This window comes from Aythya ferina (genome assembly GCF_964211825.1).
Source record: "Aythya ferina genome assembly, chromosome: 11".
Lineage (NCBI taxonomy): Eukaryota > Metazoa > Chordata > Aves > Anseriformes > Anatidae > Aythya > Aythya ferina.
Window position 1 is genome coordinate 7986381 of NC_140307.1, and position 13069 is coordinate 7999449.

The window sequence follows — 13069 nt, forward strand, 5'->3', positions numbered from 1 at the left end:
GAGACACCTGACCCCGACCTCCTCTTCCCCACCCACCGTCCCCACGGGCAGGGGGTGACGTCCCCCCGCGCAGGGATGGGTACAGCCAGCGCTGCGCGGGGCGGTTAATGGGGACGGAGCGGCTGGCAGCAGGAAATGAGGCATTTCGGAGGCACAGCAGGGACGGGCTGCTGCTGCTGGCGGGGGTCCTGGCCAGGCCGAGCGGCTTTGTTTGCCTCAACGCGGCGCTCGGGGAACGTTACCTGGAATTACTGATCCGCATTCGTCACCATGATCGCGCTAATTGGCCACCGCCGCCTCCCAGCGCGAGGACTGGGCTCCTCGCCCTTCCCCAGGGTCCCCGCTCTGAGCAGCACCACGGGGGGCAGGGGACGGGGACAGGGACGGGGGTGGGGCTGAGGATGGCTGCATATAGCGGCACCTCGCTTTGCTTCGCCCTTCTCCCACAAAGCTCCCACCCAACACCTCCCTCGCACCTGCACGCTGTTTGCAGGCCCTGACCCCGATTCCCGCAGTGCCCCATATTTGCCCCCATATTTGCCGGTCTTTTTTTGCACCTCTTTCCCAGCACAACCCCCTCGGTGCCCTTTTGTTTCTCCCCCCCCAGAAGCAGCCCCCTTCTGTGCCGTGAGATGTGCTGAGTGCCTGCCGGTGACCCTGAGCTCGGAGCTTAGCGGGATGAGAGGAGCTCACAGCCCTCATGTCGACCCCTTTAAAGCCATTTTGACTTTTTTCCCACTTCCATCCTCGCGCCTGGCATGGGGAGAAATGTGGGGTTTGGGAAGGAAGCTGCCGGAGCAGAGAGGGATCCAGGGGAGGTGCCAGCAGCCACCTCCATTGCCCAGCCCCGAGGGTTTGGGGAGGAAAAACATAATTTGTAGGGTGACTCGAATCTCCTCCTGACCAGGCACTGCAAGCTCCTGGGGGCACGGATGGGGGACACACGTCCTGAGTCCCTACATCACGGAGAAGCCGGCGTGGGTCCCAATGGGATCAGGCCAGGCGCCCTGTGGAAGACTAGTGATTTTGTTGTTGTATGGCTCATCCCACAACAAGTCACAGTCTGCCCTAGGGCGCACGGCCGCTGCGGCGAGGAGGCGCACGGGGACGCGGCCGGGGCCCTGCCCAACGCTCCTCGCTTCTGATCACCTCGGGCGTTGCTTCCGTCAGCCTCCAGAGCGGAGCGATGAGGGGACGGTCTGAAACCCCCTGTGCCACCTGCCCCGGCCGGAGATGGACATCCTACAGCCAGGACATCCTATAACCAGGACATCCTACAGCTGGGACATCCTATAGCCGGGATATCCTACAGCCAAGACATCCTACAGCCGGGATATCCTACAGCCAGGACATCCTATAGCTGGGATATCCTATAGCCAAGACATCCTGCAGCCGGAGCACCTTATATATGGGACGCCCAGTAGCCAAGGTGCTCTATACCTGCAGCACCCCATAGCTAGGGCATCCTATAGCTGGGACACCCTACAGCCAGGGACCCCTCATCCCTGGGCCACCCTATAGCTGGGGCACCCTATAGCTAGGGCACCTTATACCCAAGGCATTCTATAGCCAGGATGCCTGATAACCAGGATGCCCTATAGCTAGGGCACCCTATAGCCAGACTGCCTGATAGCCAGGACACCCTATACCCAAGGCATTCTATAGCCAGGATGACTGATAGCCAGGGTGCCCTATAGCCAGAACGCCCTATAGCCAGGACACCCTATAGCCAAGGCATTCTATAGCCAGAATACCCTATAGCCAGAATACCCTATACCTGGTTCACCCTATAACTGGAACACCCCATATCTGGATCACCCCATATCTGGATCACCCTATAGCCAGGAAGCCTTACACCTGGGACACCCTATAGCTGGGGTGCCCTTATACCTAAGTCACCCTATATCTGGGCCATCCTATATCTGGGTCGCCCCATACCTGGGGTGCCCCATACCCAGGTCACCCTACACCCAGGACACCCCATACCCGGGTCACCCTATAACAGGATCCCCCTATACCCAGGTCACCCTACACCCAGGGCGCCCGCAGCACCGCCGCGGCGCGCCTGACGTCACTGGCCCCGCCCCCCGCATGCAAATCACCCCTCCCTCTCAGCCAATGGGAGAGCAGCGGGGCGTGGCCAGCGCAGGACTTGCCCGGGCATGTGAGCGCGGCGGCTTCCGGGCCGGACACGTGGGGAGGCGGTGGGTGAGGGGGGGGGGCTGGGGGGGGCAATGGGGCCGGGTATGGGGCCGGGTATGGGGGGGGGGCAGGGGTATGGGGCCGGGCAGTGGGCAGGCAGGGTCCGGGGGGGGGCAGGTTGTTTTTGGGGGGGCAAATTGTTTTTTTGGGGGGCAGTTTTTTAAGGGGGGGGCACATTGGGGTCGGTAATGGGGCTGGGGGGCTTCGGGCGGTGGCCGCCACCCCCTGCCCACACGGCCTGTAGGGGATTGGGGGGGGGATTTGGGGTGTGGGGGGGCTGCTGGGCTCTCACTGACCCTCCCTTTTTACCCTCCCCTACAGGCATGCCTCCGGGTAAGGGGCAGATGGTGCCGCTGCCGCCCCCCAGAGCCCCCCCACCCGCACCCAAGGGTGCCCAGGGCCCCCCCAGCAGCAAGAAGTGGAGCCGCAGGCACCAGCGCTACCTGGAGCGCCGGGCGCTGCTGGAGCACAGGGGGCTGCTGAGACCCCCCCGGGGGCTTCCCGAGACCCCCCCGAGCTGCGGGAAGGTGCCCAAGACCCCAAATGGCACCGCCAAGACCCTAAACGGTACCACCAAGACCCCAAATGGCCCCACCAGGTCCCTAAATGGCCCCACCAAGACCCTAAATGGTACCACCAAGACCCCAAATGGCACCACAAAGTCCCCAAATGGCACCGCCGAGGACGCCACCAGCACTGACACCCCCACGGGGGTGCCCCCCCTGCGCCCCACCAAATACGTGGCCATCGACTGCGAGATGGTGGGCACGGGCCCGCGGGGGCGGCAGAGCGAGCTGGCGCGCTGCAGCGTGGTGGGCTACCACGGGGACGTCATCTACGACAAGTATGTGCGGCCCCAGCTGCCCATCGTCGACTACCGCACGCGCTGGAGCGGGGTCACCAAGGGGCACCTGAGGAATGCCATCCCCTTCAGGGCCGCCCAGGCCGAGGTGAGCCATAGGGGGGGTCCTACGGTGGCCAAAAAATGAGTTTGGGGAGGGTGCGTGGTCGTGGTGCGTGCTAAAAGGAGAGGGGAAGGGTGATGTGGACTTGCACAGCAAAACCAGTCTAATTTATAGGAAAGATTCACCAGGCCCAGCACTGCTCGGCTCTGGGATCCCAAAACACTCCAAGTGAAGGAACTGAACCGATCCCAATTATATTTTATACCTGTATTTTATACCTGACTGAGGTTTTGTGTGTTTAACCCCTCCGTGACGCTACCAGATCCTGAAGATCTTGAAAGACAAGATCGTGGTGGGACACGCCATCCACAATGACTTCCAGGCCCTGAAGTACGTCCACCCCAAGGACAGGACCCGAGACACCAGCCGGATCCCGCTGCTGAACCAGAAGGCAGGGCTGCCCCTCAGGGCCAGCGCCTCGCTCAAGAGCCTGGCCAAGCACCTGCTGCACAAGAAGATCCAGGTGAGCTGCAGACACCTCGCTGCGGGGTGGGGCTCCAATTTGGGTTCCCATTTGGGCTCCTGAGTTTGTTTTCCCACATCCTTGTGGGGTCTGGGAGATGGAGACCCCCTGTGCTCATCCCGCGTGCCCTCCAGAAGGAGAAGAGAGACCTCTCCTCGACATCGAGCCTCTTCCATCCCCAAAAAACCCCAGCGCTGGTCCTACAAGCACGCAAACAGTGGGATTTCCGCGCTCCCTTTCTTCTAACCACCTTCTCCCCTTGGCTCAGGTGGGCTCCAGAGGCCACTCGTCGGTGGAGGACGCCCAGACGGCCATGGAGCTCTACCGCCTGGTGGAGGTGCAGTGGGAGACGGAGCTGGCCCGCAGCCAGCCCGTCCGGCCCCCCAGCCCCCCCACAGACCCCAGTACGGACAGCGACCAGTACCTGGACGACCAGTACTGGCCCACGGACCTGACTGCAGGCAGCCCGTGACGGGGCCGGTGTCTCATCCACCTGGTTTGGGACCTGGAGCCCTCAGCTCGTGGGCACGGAGGCAGCCGCCCACCCCCTTCCCCAGGGGGGAAATCTCCCCCAAAAATGGGATCCGTGGGGACCAGCCGGGAGGGGCACCCGTGGGTGCGTGGCTGTGGAGTGGGGCTGGCGCGGTGCTTCTGGTGCTCTCCGAGGGGATGCTCTGCGTGGAGGGTGGTGGTGTGTCCTGCTGCTGGTCGGAGGATGGAAGTTTGGGGGCTCTCCGCACCATGGTGAGGGTCTCAGCCCCGGGGCAGCAGCTGGAAGCTGCTCTGCTGCCACCTGGCCACCCAGGGCTGGGGGCAGGAGCAGTTTCCTCCCCGTTTTCTTTGCACAGCAAATCCTGGCAAGAGAGTCCAGGTCTAATCTGTGTCTCTGAACCCTGTTGGAAACAGCTTAGGATGCACTTTGTATTTGTCAACATCTGAATTAAAAATCATTATTGCAAAAACCTGGATGCCTTTGCTTTTTCCATGTTGTCTTTTTTTTTTTTGAGTCCCTTGTAATGGGAGGGGTGTGGGTGTCCTGCAGCGCTGCTGGCAGCAGGGAAGCTGCCCCCCTGGGTGCAGGGTGGGTGCTGCTGGGGGCAGCATTTTCATTTTCCAGAATGAAATGTGGCCATGGGGGGGCTGGCTCAGCCCCGCTTCCCTGCGGCTCCCTGCGTGAGTCACCTGCGGTCAGGACACTCTTAAGAGCGATTCAGAGGAAAAAGGGGGGAAAAAAAAACACCTATTGTGGCTCTGAAGGCTCATCCCAGCCTGGGGAAGTGCTGTGCCCGCAGGAAAACCTGTGTGTGGCTGGCAGCTTGCTACCTGAGCACAAAAAGATGGATTTTATGGGAAGGGTGCGGGGTCCCTATGAGCACCCCAGCCCTCGGTGTGAGAAGGGAGGCTTCGGGATGGCACCGTGGGGTTTCCAGGAGCCTGGCCGTGCAAAAAGCAGGCACGGGGGCCAGTGTTCAAGCAAAATCCGTGGAGCACAGCAGGGCTGGGAGGCTGCTCCAGCCCCAGCCTGGGGAAGCAGGCGACGAGCCGGTGACGCAGCGCACCTGACGCACGCATCGCTGCAATAACACCAGGCAGCCTGCGCTCCCCTTAACTCCTCCCTGCCTGGCGGAGGAAGCCTGGGGACGGCTCAGAAATGCTCTGCCACATCCAACAGGTCAAAAACCTGCCCTCCCAGCGGCACTGCTTCAGCAGCTCTGCTGCTCCAGTCCAAGAAACAACCGTGCTGCAGCCAAGTGCGTGCAGGGGGATGGCTGGTGCGGGTCTGCGTCCCTCCTCGCTGCCATTCCCACCTCTTCCAGGCTGGCAGGAGGGAAGCACGGGAGCCTGGCCGGCTCCAGGCCTGTTTCTCAGCGTGTTTTCCCCTCGCTGCCCCAGGCTGGTGACCCAGGCACAGGCTGTCCCCAAAGTGCTGGCTGTGGCACGGTGCGGGTGCGCGGGGATGGGGACGGAGAGCTGCGACAAGAGGTGCAGGGCCGGGAGGTTTCTCAGCCTGTGACTCATCCTGCGAGGCAGCCAGGCACAGGCGAGAGGAAGGAGTAATTAAGGAGAAAAAAAATCACCATCAGAAGAAGATCTCTGAAGTCTCGGCCATCCAAATGCCCTAGCGAGGACGCTTTCGGAAGCGTGCCTGGGCCGGGCTGCGGCGCACGGGATCGGCTTTGCAGAGAGGGACAGAAAGCTGTAAGCTCTCACCCCCTGCGATCTAGAGCCATTGCTGAGCTCTCCCAGCCCAGCTCCCTGCCCGTCCCCGTCACCACCACGACGATTTAAGGCCCTGCTGAGCCACTGCCCTGCTTCGGGGCACACCTGAGGGCGGCGATGCAGCCGGAGCACTGCTGCCCACGCACAAGCTTTGCTCCTGGCCTTTAATCTCCAGCTTTTGGAGAAGGGGAGGAACGAACTGGGGAGTAGCAGGGATTTACATCGGCTTTGAAGGGCTGCAGGGCATCCCTTCATGCCTGCAGGGCACCCTGAAGGCCCAGCACGGGCATCCCTGCAGGGTCACAAAGCGGGGGTGGGCGATGGGGAGGCGGCGGCACCCCCAGCCCCCTGGTGTCGGGGAGTGCCAGCCAGCTTGGCTGGGAATCACATAAAACGTTGATTTCCACCCCTTTTTCCACCCAGTGAACCGAGCAAGACCTAATCAGGATTTTCACAGATGTTTGTGAATATTCACCTAAATGTCAGGGAGCTGCTGCTGCGAAGAGCCCGCGCCTGCCTGGCTTTGTCCCCGGAGCTGCCCGGTGGTGCTGAGCACCTTCGGGTGGGCAGAGGAGAGCAGGAGCGAAGCCTGGGCCAGCTCGTCATCCGCACTAAATTTCGTGACAATTCGAGAACCCGCAGAGAACTCTCCGGTTGTCTCAACGACCCTGAGTAATGATTAACACGAGCCCACGGATCCGGCAATGGGGACTCGGGGCTTTTTTATCAGAGGAAAAACATTGTCAAATGAGTTTTTTTTTTTTTTTTTTTTCCAGGCAGCTGCAGGAGCAGGTAACTGATAAGCTCGTCATTGGAGTGGGGCTGAGCCAATGGGAGCCGATGGCGACAGCTTTTACTTCTGTCTAGCAACAGCTTCTCCTCCAGCAGCAGACAATTCGAACCGCGACCCGCTCCCCGTGCTGCTATCCAGCTCCCCCCGCCACCCTGCTAAACGGGGCTTGGCGTGGGGGTCCCTCACAAATCGAGTCCTGGGTTGTCCCGTTCCCTGCACAATTTGGTGCTTCTGTCCCGCGGGGTGAGGGCTTTGCAGCCGTGGAGACGTGCGTGTCCCCATCATGGTGCACACAGGCTCTGCACCATGCTGCCTGCACGGCCAGAGGTGCTGGGGGCTTCTTTGGGGTGGGTGTGGGATGCCCATAGGGTGCTTGCCCTATTTAGGACCCCAACAGCAGCTTTGGCCAGGAGAGCTGGCTCCAGGGATGTCTTCCCCACCCCATGCAGCGAGCATTTGGTCCAAATGCAGTCCCATCCCCAGTGTCTGTGCATGGAGCGATGCTGGGACCAACAACCAGCCCAGGGCATCTCCCTGCCCAGGAACAGCCCGTGGGGGTGCTGCTTCACCGTGGGGACACAGAGGGACACAAATTCCCCCCGCCACTTGTTGAAAACCAAGCTGGTTCACAGCAAACGTGAGGAATCAGCCCCGTTGCATCCCTACGCCCAGCATCGCCCCTCTCCTCTCCACCCGCAGCAGGAATTAGAGGGCAGAAACCTCTCTCCGCCTGCTCCAAATTAAAATCTGTCGCCCTAATAACCTGCCCGGGCGGAAGAAGCAACGAGGTGCGACCCGGCGATGAACAGGCACATCTGCCAGCTGGAGCTGCAGGAGGGGTGTGCGTGCGGGCATGTGTGCGAGCTGCCGGCGCAGCCTCGCGGATTGGCTGCAAAACCCCCTTGCAGCCGATGCGAGGGACCGGGGTGGCCTAGCAACAGCCGTTCCCCGATGGAAAACAAGGCACTTCAGCACAGCGCCTGGCTGCTGAGGAAGGGAGATGATGGCACATCTCCCCCTGCCCCATTTTCTGGGGGCTCCGGTGCCAGCACCAAAATGCTGCGCCCAGAGGCTGCTCGCCCCGTGCCCCAGGGGTGTGGGGTGCGTGGGGTGGGCTTGCTGGGGGGTGAAACCTTCCCTGCACAGCCACTGCTCCATCTGGCAGGTGTGGGGTCACCCCAGCGCTGTGATGGGGACCCCAGTAAGGTGCGGGTTGGGAAAACGTGCAGTTCCCAGTAAGGCAACGGGGGTCAGAGCGATTCTTCCATCCCCAAGAGCTGCATCATTTTGGGGAGCATCAAACTTTTGGGGTTCCAGCCTGCTTTTCTCCACCCCAGCTCACCCCTGGTGTGCAGACGGACAGCTGTTAGAGCACCTGTGGGTTTTTTTTTTGTTTAATTTCCTAAACCAAAAGGGAGGTTTCAGAGCTGCCCAGAGGCCAGGAGCATCCTTGGGAGAAGCACGGAGAGCACTGGGACCGCCGCTCCTGCATGCCTGGCACCCCCTCACAAAGCAAGCCTTGAGTTAGCCGCCACATTTGGGGATTTATTTTTTTCCCCCCAAAACTGGGAAACAGCAAAATACTGACCTCTTCCCGGTGCCCCCTGGCCCAGGGCAGAGCACTGAGGGCAGCGTGACCCTGCTCCCCAACAGAGCATCCCCAGCTCCCCGCGGTGATGCTGAGGGCTCCTCTTGGGTATCACCACGCAGAAACCTGGAAAACAGCAAAACCGTGACCCTGTGCTCCTATGGCCGACCCCCAGGGACCCCCCCCTCGGTTTCCCCTCCGTCCCTGCCCGCGGTGGGTGCCTGCAGGCCGGGCTGTTCACTAGATGGTGCCCTCGGGCTGCCGATCTCCCGTTTGGTCCCTCGCAGGCCGGGGATGGGGCAGCCTCTCTTTGCTCAAACACCCACCTCGCCCCCCCAGGCTTCTGCCAACACCCCAAGTAATGCACGGCTCTTCCCTTGACCCACAGCTGGGGCCAGCATTTTGGTGGGTGATGTGTGTCCCTGGCCTGCCACGAGCCCACGAGAGGAGTGTGAATGCCCCGTGCCTTGCCCCCATTACATTTTGGGGACCATTGCTTTGTATTAAAACGGTGGAATTAAAAGACAAGTTGGGAGTACACTGACCATTCAGCCCCCTCGGCAGCACAGCAAGGGGCTGGTATCACAGGGAACAGCGCTGAAACCTCAGCACAAGCACACCGATGGATAAAATAGCAATAACGCACAGCCAGCACCCCATATAGCTATGGTTCCACAGGACCTGGGCAGGAGGACGATGAGCTAAGGCACATTAGCCCTACTGAGATATTTATTCACTTTTACATGTAAAACAGCCAGCATAAAGCAGCGTTGTACACCCGTGTTAGGGAGGAGCAGGAGGAGGCGAGGGGACAGGGTGGCAGGGCACGGGCAGGGGACCCAGGACAGGAATAGCAGGGGCTGCAGGTCAGCGCCGGGCTCTGTTTGCAGTGCTGGGAGGTCACTGTTTGCTTTTGGCCTTCACCTGGCCCGACCAAGGCTCCTTCCCTTTTAATAGAAACCACCCCAGCCTTCATAAAATGGGAATCCCAGCTGTGAGCAGCATCTGCCAGGGCCAAGTCACACACGGGCACCCTGCGGTGGCACCGTGGGACGTGCCCACGTCGCCCCTAACCCTCCGCTCTCATAAAATAGCAGAAGGATGGGAAAGATCAAAGCCAGAGCTGCACAGAGCAGCGCTTGTTGGCATTTTAAGATGGCATTAATACACGGTTCTGGTCAAAAAAAAAGTGCTCCCAAAATGGTTTCTTGTTGCCCTTTCAGCAGCAATTTTGTCCCAGACATCCTAGGGGATGAGACCTGGGGAGCTAGGGCAGCTGAGGGAGGTGCATGCCTCTTGGCCTCCAGCACGGCTGGCTAAAAAGTGTAAAAAGGTGTGAAATGGGGCAAAATGGCACTCACAGGCCTCCACAATAAAAGCAGAGTCTGTGCTCCTGCAGTGGAAAAACCCACTGGCAAGGCTCCGTGGTCAGTTTTGGGGGGAACTGGGGAGGGGTATGAGGGAACCTGTAATCTCTGTAATCCACCCTTGTGTAATCTCAGCACACCCCCTTACAAATGCCTACAAAGCACCGTGTTTGTAGCATACGCTATGTTTGACGTGTGTGTACTCCACACCTAATTGTAGCTCAGGAGTAACCTCAGAGCAGGAACACCGACCCCTACCCATCTGCTCAAACAGGTGAATTTTTACTAATGGGCTACGAAATATCCAGATGCCCAGCCACAGGAGGAGCAGGAGGGAGGCAAGCACCACCAGCCCCGCTCTGTGGAAACACCCCCCCCCTCTCTCAAGCTGCCTTTTTAGCTCCAGCTTTTTTTTTTTTTTAAATCATATATATAAGTTTGGAAGAGAGCCTCCTCACTGCTGCTTTTCTTCACCTCCTGCCAACTCCCCCAGCCTTTTGATGCCTCCCCCAGCACCTCACCCCGCTGCAGACCCCAACCCGGAGGCTGGCACTGCCAGGCTCTGGTGCAAGGTAACTGCAGCCTGTCCCTACACTGCTCTGGGAAGCAAACCAGTCCTGCTCTGGCTCTGCCAGGCTTTTGATGCTCACACAGCCCCATTGCTGCTCCCTGACTCAGTTTTCCCACTGGCAGCATCGCAGTGGGTGGAAGGGAGGTTTGCAAACCGCTGTGAGATCCTCGGTGATGGGAGCTGTACCTCCCCCCTTCCCATGGGGGAAACAACCCAGCAGAGAGAAGTGAGACACGCATGGGGATGTTCGCTTGGCTCTCAGATGCTGCTTTGAAAAAGCAAGCTGAGAACACAGCTAGGAAGTGCTGAAACGGGCAGGGGGAAGATCAGCCCCTTGGAGGGAGCAGGATTGAGGCCAGGGAACAGAACCACAAGGCAGAAAGTCAGCCTGTCACACCAGGAGGAAACGTTTATCTGTGCTCTCAGGGAAAGCCTCTCATGCTGTTGTTCTGGTAGAATAAACACAAAATCAAGGCAACAGCTCTTCAGGTGCGCCCCGGGCTCCAGAGCAGCTGGGCTGTGCCTACACAGCTCATCCCATGGCTCCGGGTGGGATGTTAGGGCCCTGCAAAAAGGCCCTAATTTCCCTGGGGAAGATGGTGAGAAAGGCAAAGCTCAGGTCTCCTGACCCCAGGCTGGGAAGAAGCCACCAGGCAGGACTGATGTGGTCAAGAAGACCCAGCACCCCCAGCGGGCTGTGCCTCGAGCTCCATCGCTGGACAGCTTTCTGATGTGCTCGGTCCCCACAAAGAGAGGAAGAAGTCTTGAGCTGAGCCCCAGGTGAAGGCAGAGCAGATAAAAGCCTGTTTGGGGACTGGCGCTGCCCCTGTTTAGGAATCATTTTGGCCAACCCGCAGAGCACTGCTGGTTCCCCCGGACTAGGTTCCCAATTAGCCTCTCTGCTCGAGCACAGTTGGAGGGCAGAAGATGCCCTGCAGCGCTCAGATCCTCACCTGGCCTGAATTATCCCTAAAGTACAATGTAGTTAAGGTTAGCAATGGATCCAGGCTTTAGCTGGTTTAAAAACCATGGTTTATTACAGGGGAAATTAACCCATTTCTGCTGGCCACACAGTGGTTTGCAGAGAAGAGATCAATAAATGAGAATCAGCCTCAAGAGAAACAGAAGAGCAGCACTGCTTATAGCCAGAAATCAACCGAAAGGGCAGACTTGTAACAGGAAACATGCTCACAGCTGACTAGCAGCAAGAAAAGCCTCAGCTTTTAAAGAGAATGGGAGCAGCAGGCATCTTTCTTTCATAATTAGAGGTACAGGAATTAGGTGACCCTGAAGGTCCCTCCCAACCCAACCCAAAGTGACCCGCACCACCACGAAGGCACACAGCTCTCAGGCATTAAGGAAAAAGAAGCCACCCCTGGATCATACTGTGACATCCCAAAAGGAAACAGGGGAGGGGATGCCCAGGGGGCAAGAGACACAGGTTTCCCAGAGAATGGGAGCAATAAGGGGCCCCAGGACCATTTTTTTCTCAGCAGAGGAGCAGAGAGCATCCCACCACCATGCTGTGCCCTCCGGTCTGGGCCAGCTCCTGCACACAACATCAGCAGAGCTGTGGGTCCCTGCTCTGCTGCTGGCAGCCTTACAGGCTCCTGCACAGCCTCTGGGCTGCACTGAAAGCATTGCAGTACCCAAAGCATCACCTCTGCTCCGCCACAGCCACTTTTGAGGTCTCTGCACCCACCAGGAGCTGAGACCCGTCCACCTTCCCCTTCTGATGTGCACCTCCAGAGAGCAAGGCACCGAGGAAAGGGGATTCAAAGGCTGCCTCGCCAAACAGGGAGTCACTTAAGCAAGAGAGGAAGGCAGGGAGAGCCCTGCTCAAGAGCTTTGAGATGTCAGATCTGAGGGACTGAGCCGCACCTGCAGGAGCTCAGCAGCAGCTCTGAGAGCACCCTTAACCCCAAGAGGATGAATAGGAGCTGCCCCCCTTCCTCTGACACCTACACCCCTTTTGAAGTCTGAGCTCATATCCTAAAAAGCTAACTGTTTTAAAGAGAAGCAGAGAGAGAAGGAAGCATCTTATAGCAAAGAGTAGGTGAGCATGCACATCCTACTGCTGTTCATTAAAAATAGCTTGTAATCTCATTTTTTTCCAGCTCAGAGAAAGTGCTGTGTATAAGTAGATAAGAGGCTTACATACCCAGGAGGCTCAATTAATGTTCTTAGTTCACATGGCCCCAGGTAGAAGGCATTGCTGACCCTGAGCTGCTGCTACCAACTGTTTCAGGAATAGCTTTCTTTTAAGTCCTTATAATCAGAGACTTTTTTAAAAAAATGTATTTCTAGTACTCCTCACCTCTGTAATGCTTCCGTATGATCTTCCCTCGCTTTACAGGTACTGCCGGCTGCATACCAGCAGCCTGGTGAATACTATTGCTCTTCCCTTCCCCCTCTGCCCAAACCCCAAACAAAAAGGAGAAGCCTTCCTGAGCCCAACCCTATATAGGGGAGCTGGATGGGCTCAGCTGTGCTGTGTGAGTGGCTGCTCTGCCCACCTGCACCCCATCCTGCATGTAAATGGCCATGGTGTAGGGATTTTGGTCTCTCCTGGCATCACTAGTGACTACACATGAAGGTGATTTTCTCATCCAAATGATTTTTCTTCCCTTCTTTCTGCCCCCTTCCAACCCTCAGCACCTCACAGCTGATCTCCCTCACTGTGGGGATGATCTGGCCCAGGTGCTAGGATGGACAAAGCATCTCACCCTGGGTGCGATGTGTGCTGTGTGCCCAGGCACACCGTGCTCCTGGATCCCTACTGTGTGTCTGAGGAAGATAATCACATTTCTCAGCCCAACACCCATCCCTTCCCCTCCTGCCCTGCTCCTCTGCCTTCCTCGGGGACCTCACAGTGTCTGCACAGCTGATGTGTGGTGGGG

At 58.7% G+C, this 13069-nt stretch overlaps 1 protein-coding gene and 1 long non-coding RNA gene across 2 annotated transcripts; one reads left to right on the plus strand and one right to left on the minus strand.

Annotated features, from left to right (window-relative positions):
• Positions 1-1104: 1104 nt before the first annotated feature.
• On the plus strand, positions 1105-4592 carry AEN (apoptosis enhancing nuclease). Its single transcript, XM_084532382.1, has 4 exons — positions 1105-2204; positions 2524-3152; positions 3430-3630; positions 3899-4592. Exons 2-4 carry the CDS (start codon positions 2526-2528, stop codon positions 4100-4102), a joined length of 1032 nt encoding a protein of 343 aa, XP_084388508.1. The 5' UTR covers positions 1105-2204; positions 2524-2525; the 3' UTR covers positions 4103-4592.
• A 1823-nt stretch (positions 4593-6415) lies between these two features.
• LOC311442779 lies at positions 6416-12593 on the minus strand. The gene is made up of 3 exons (XR_014696856.1): positions 12487-12593; positions 8232-8357; positions 6416-6518 (listed from the first exon to the last, which is right to left on the minus strand). It is a non-coding gene; the product is annotated as an uncharacterized lncRNA (long non-coding RNA).
• Between the last annotated feature and the right edge of the window lie 476 nt (positions 12594-13069).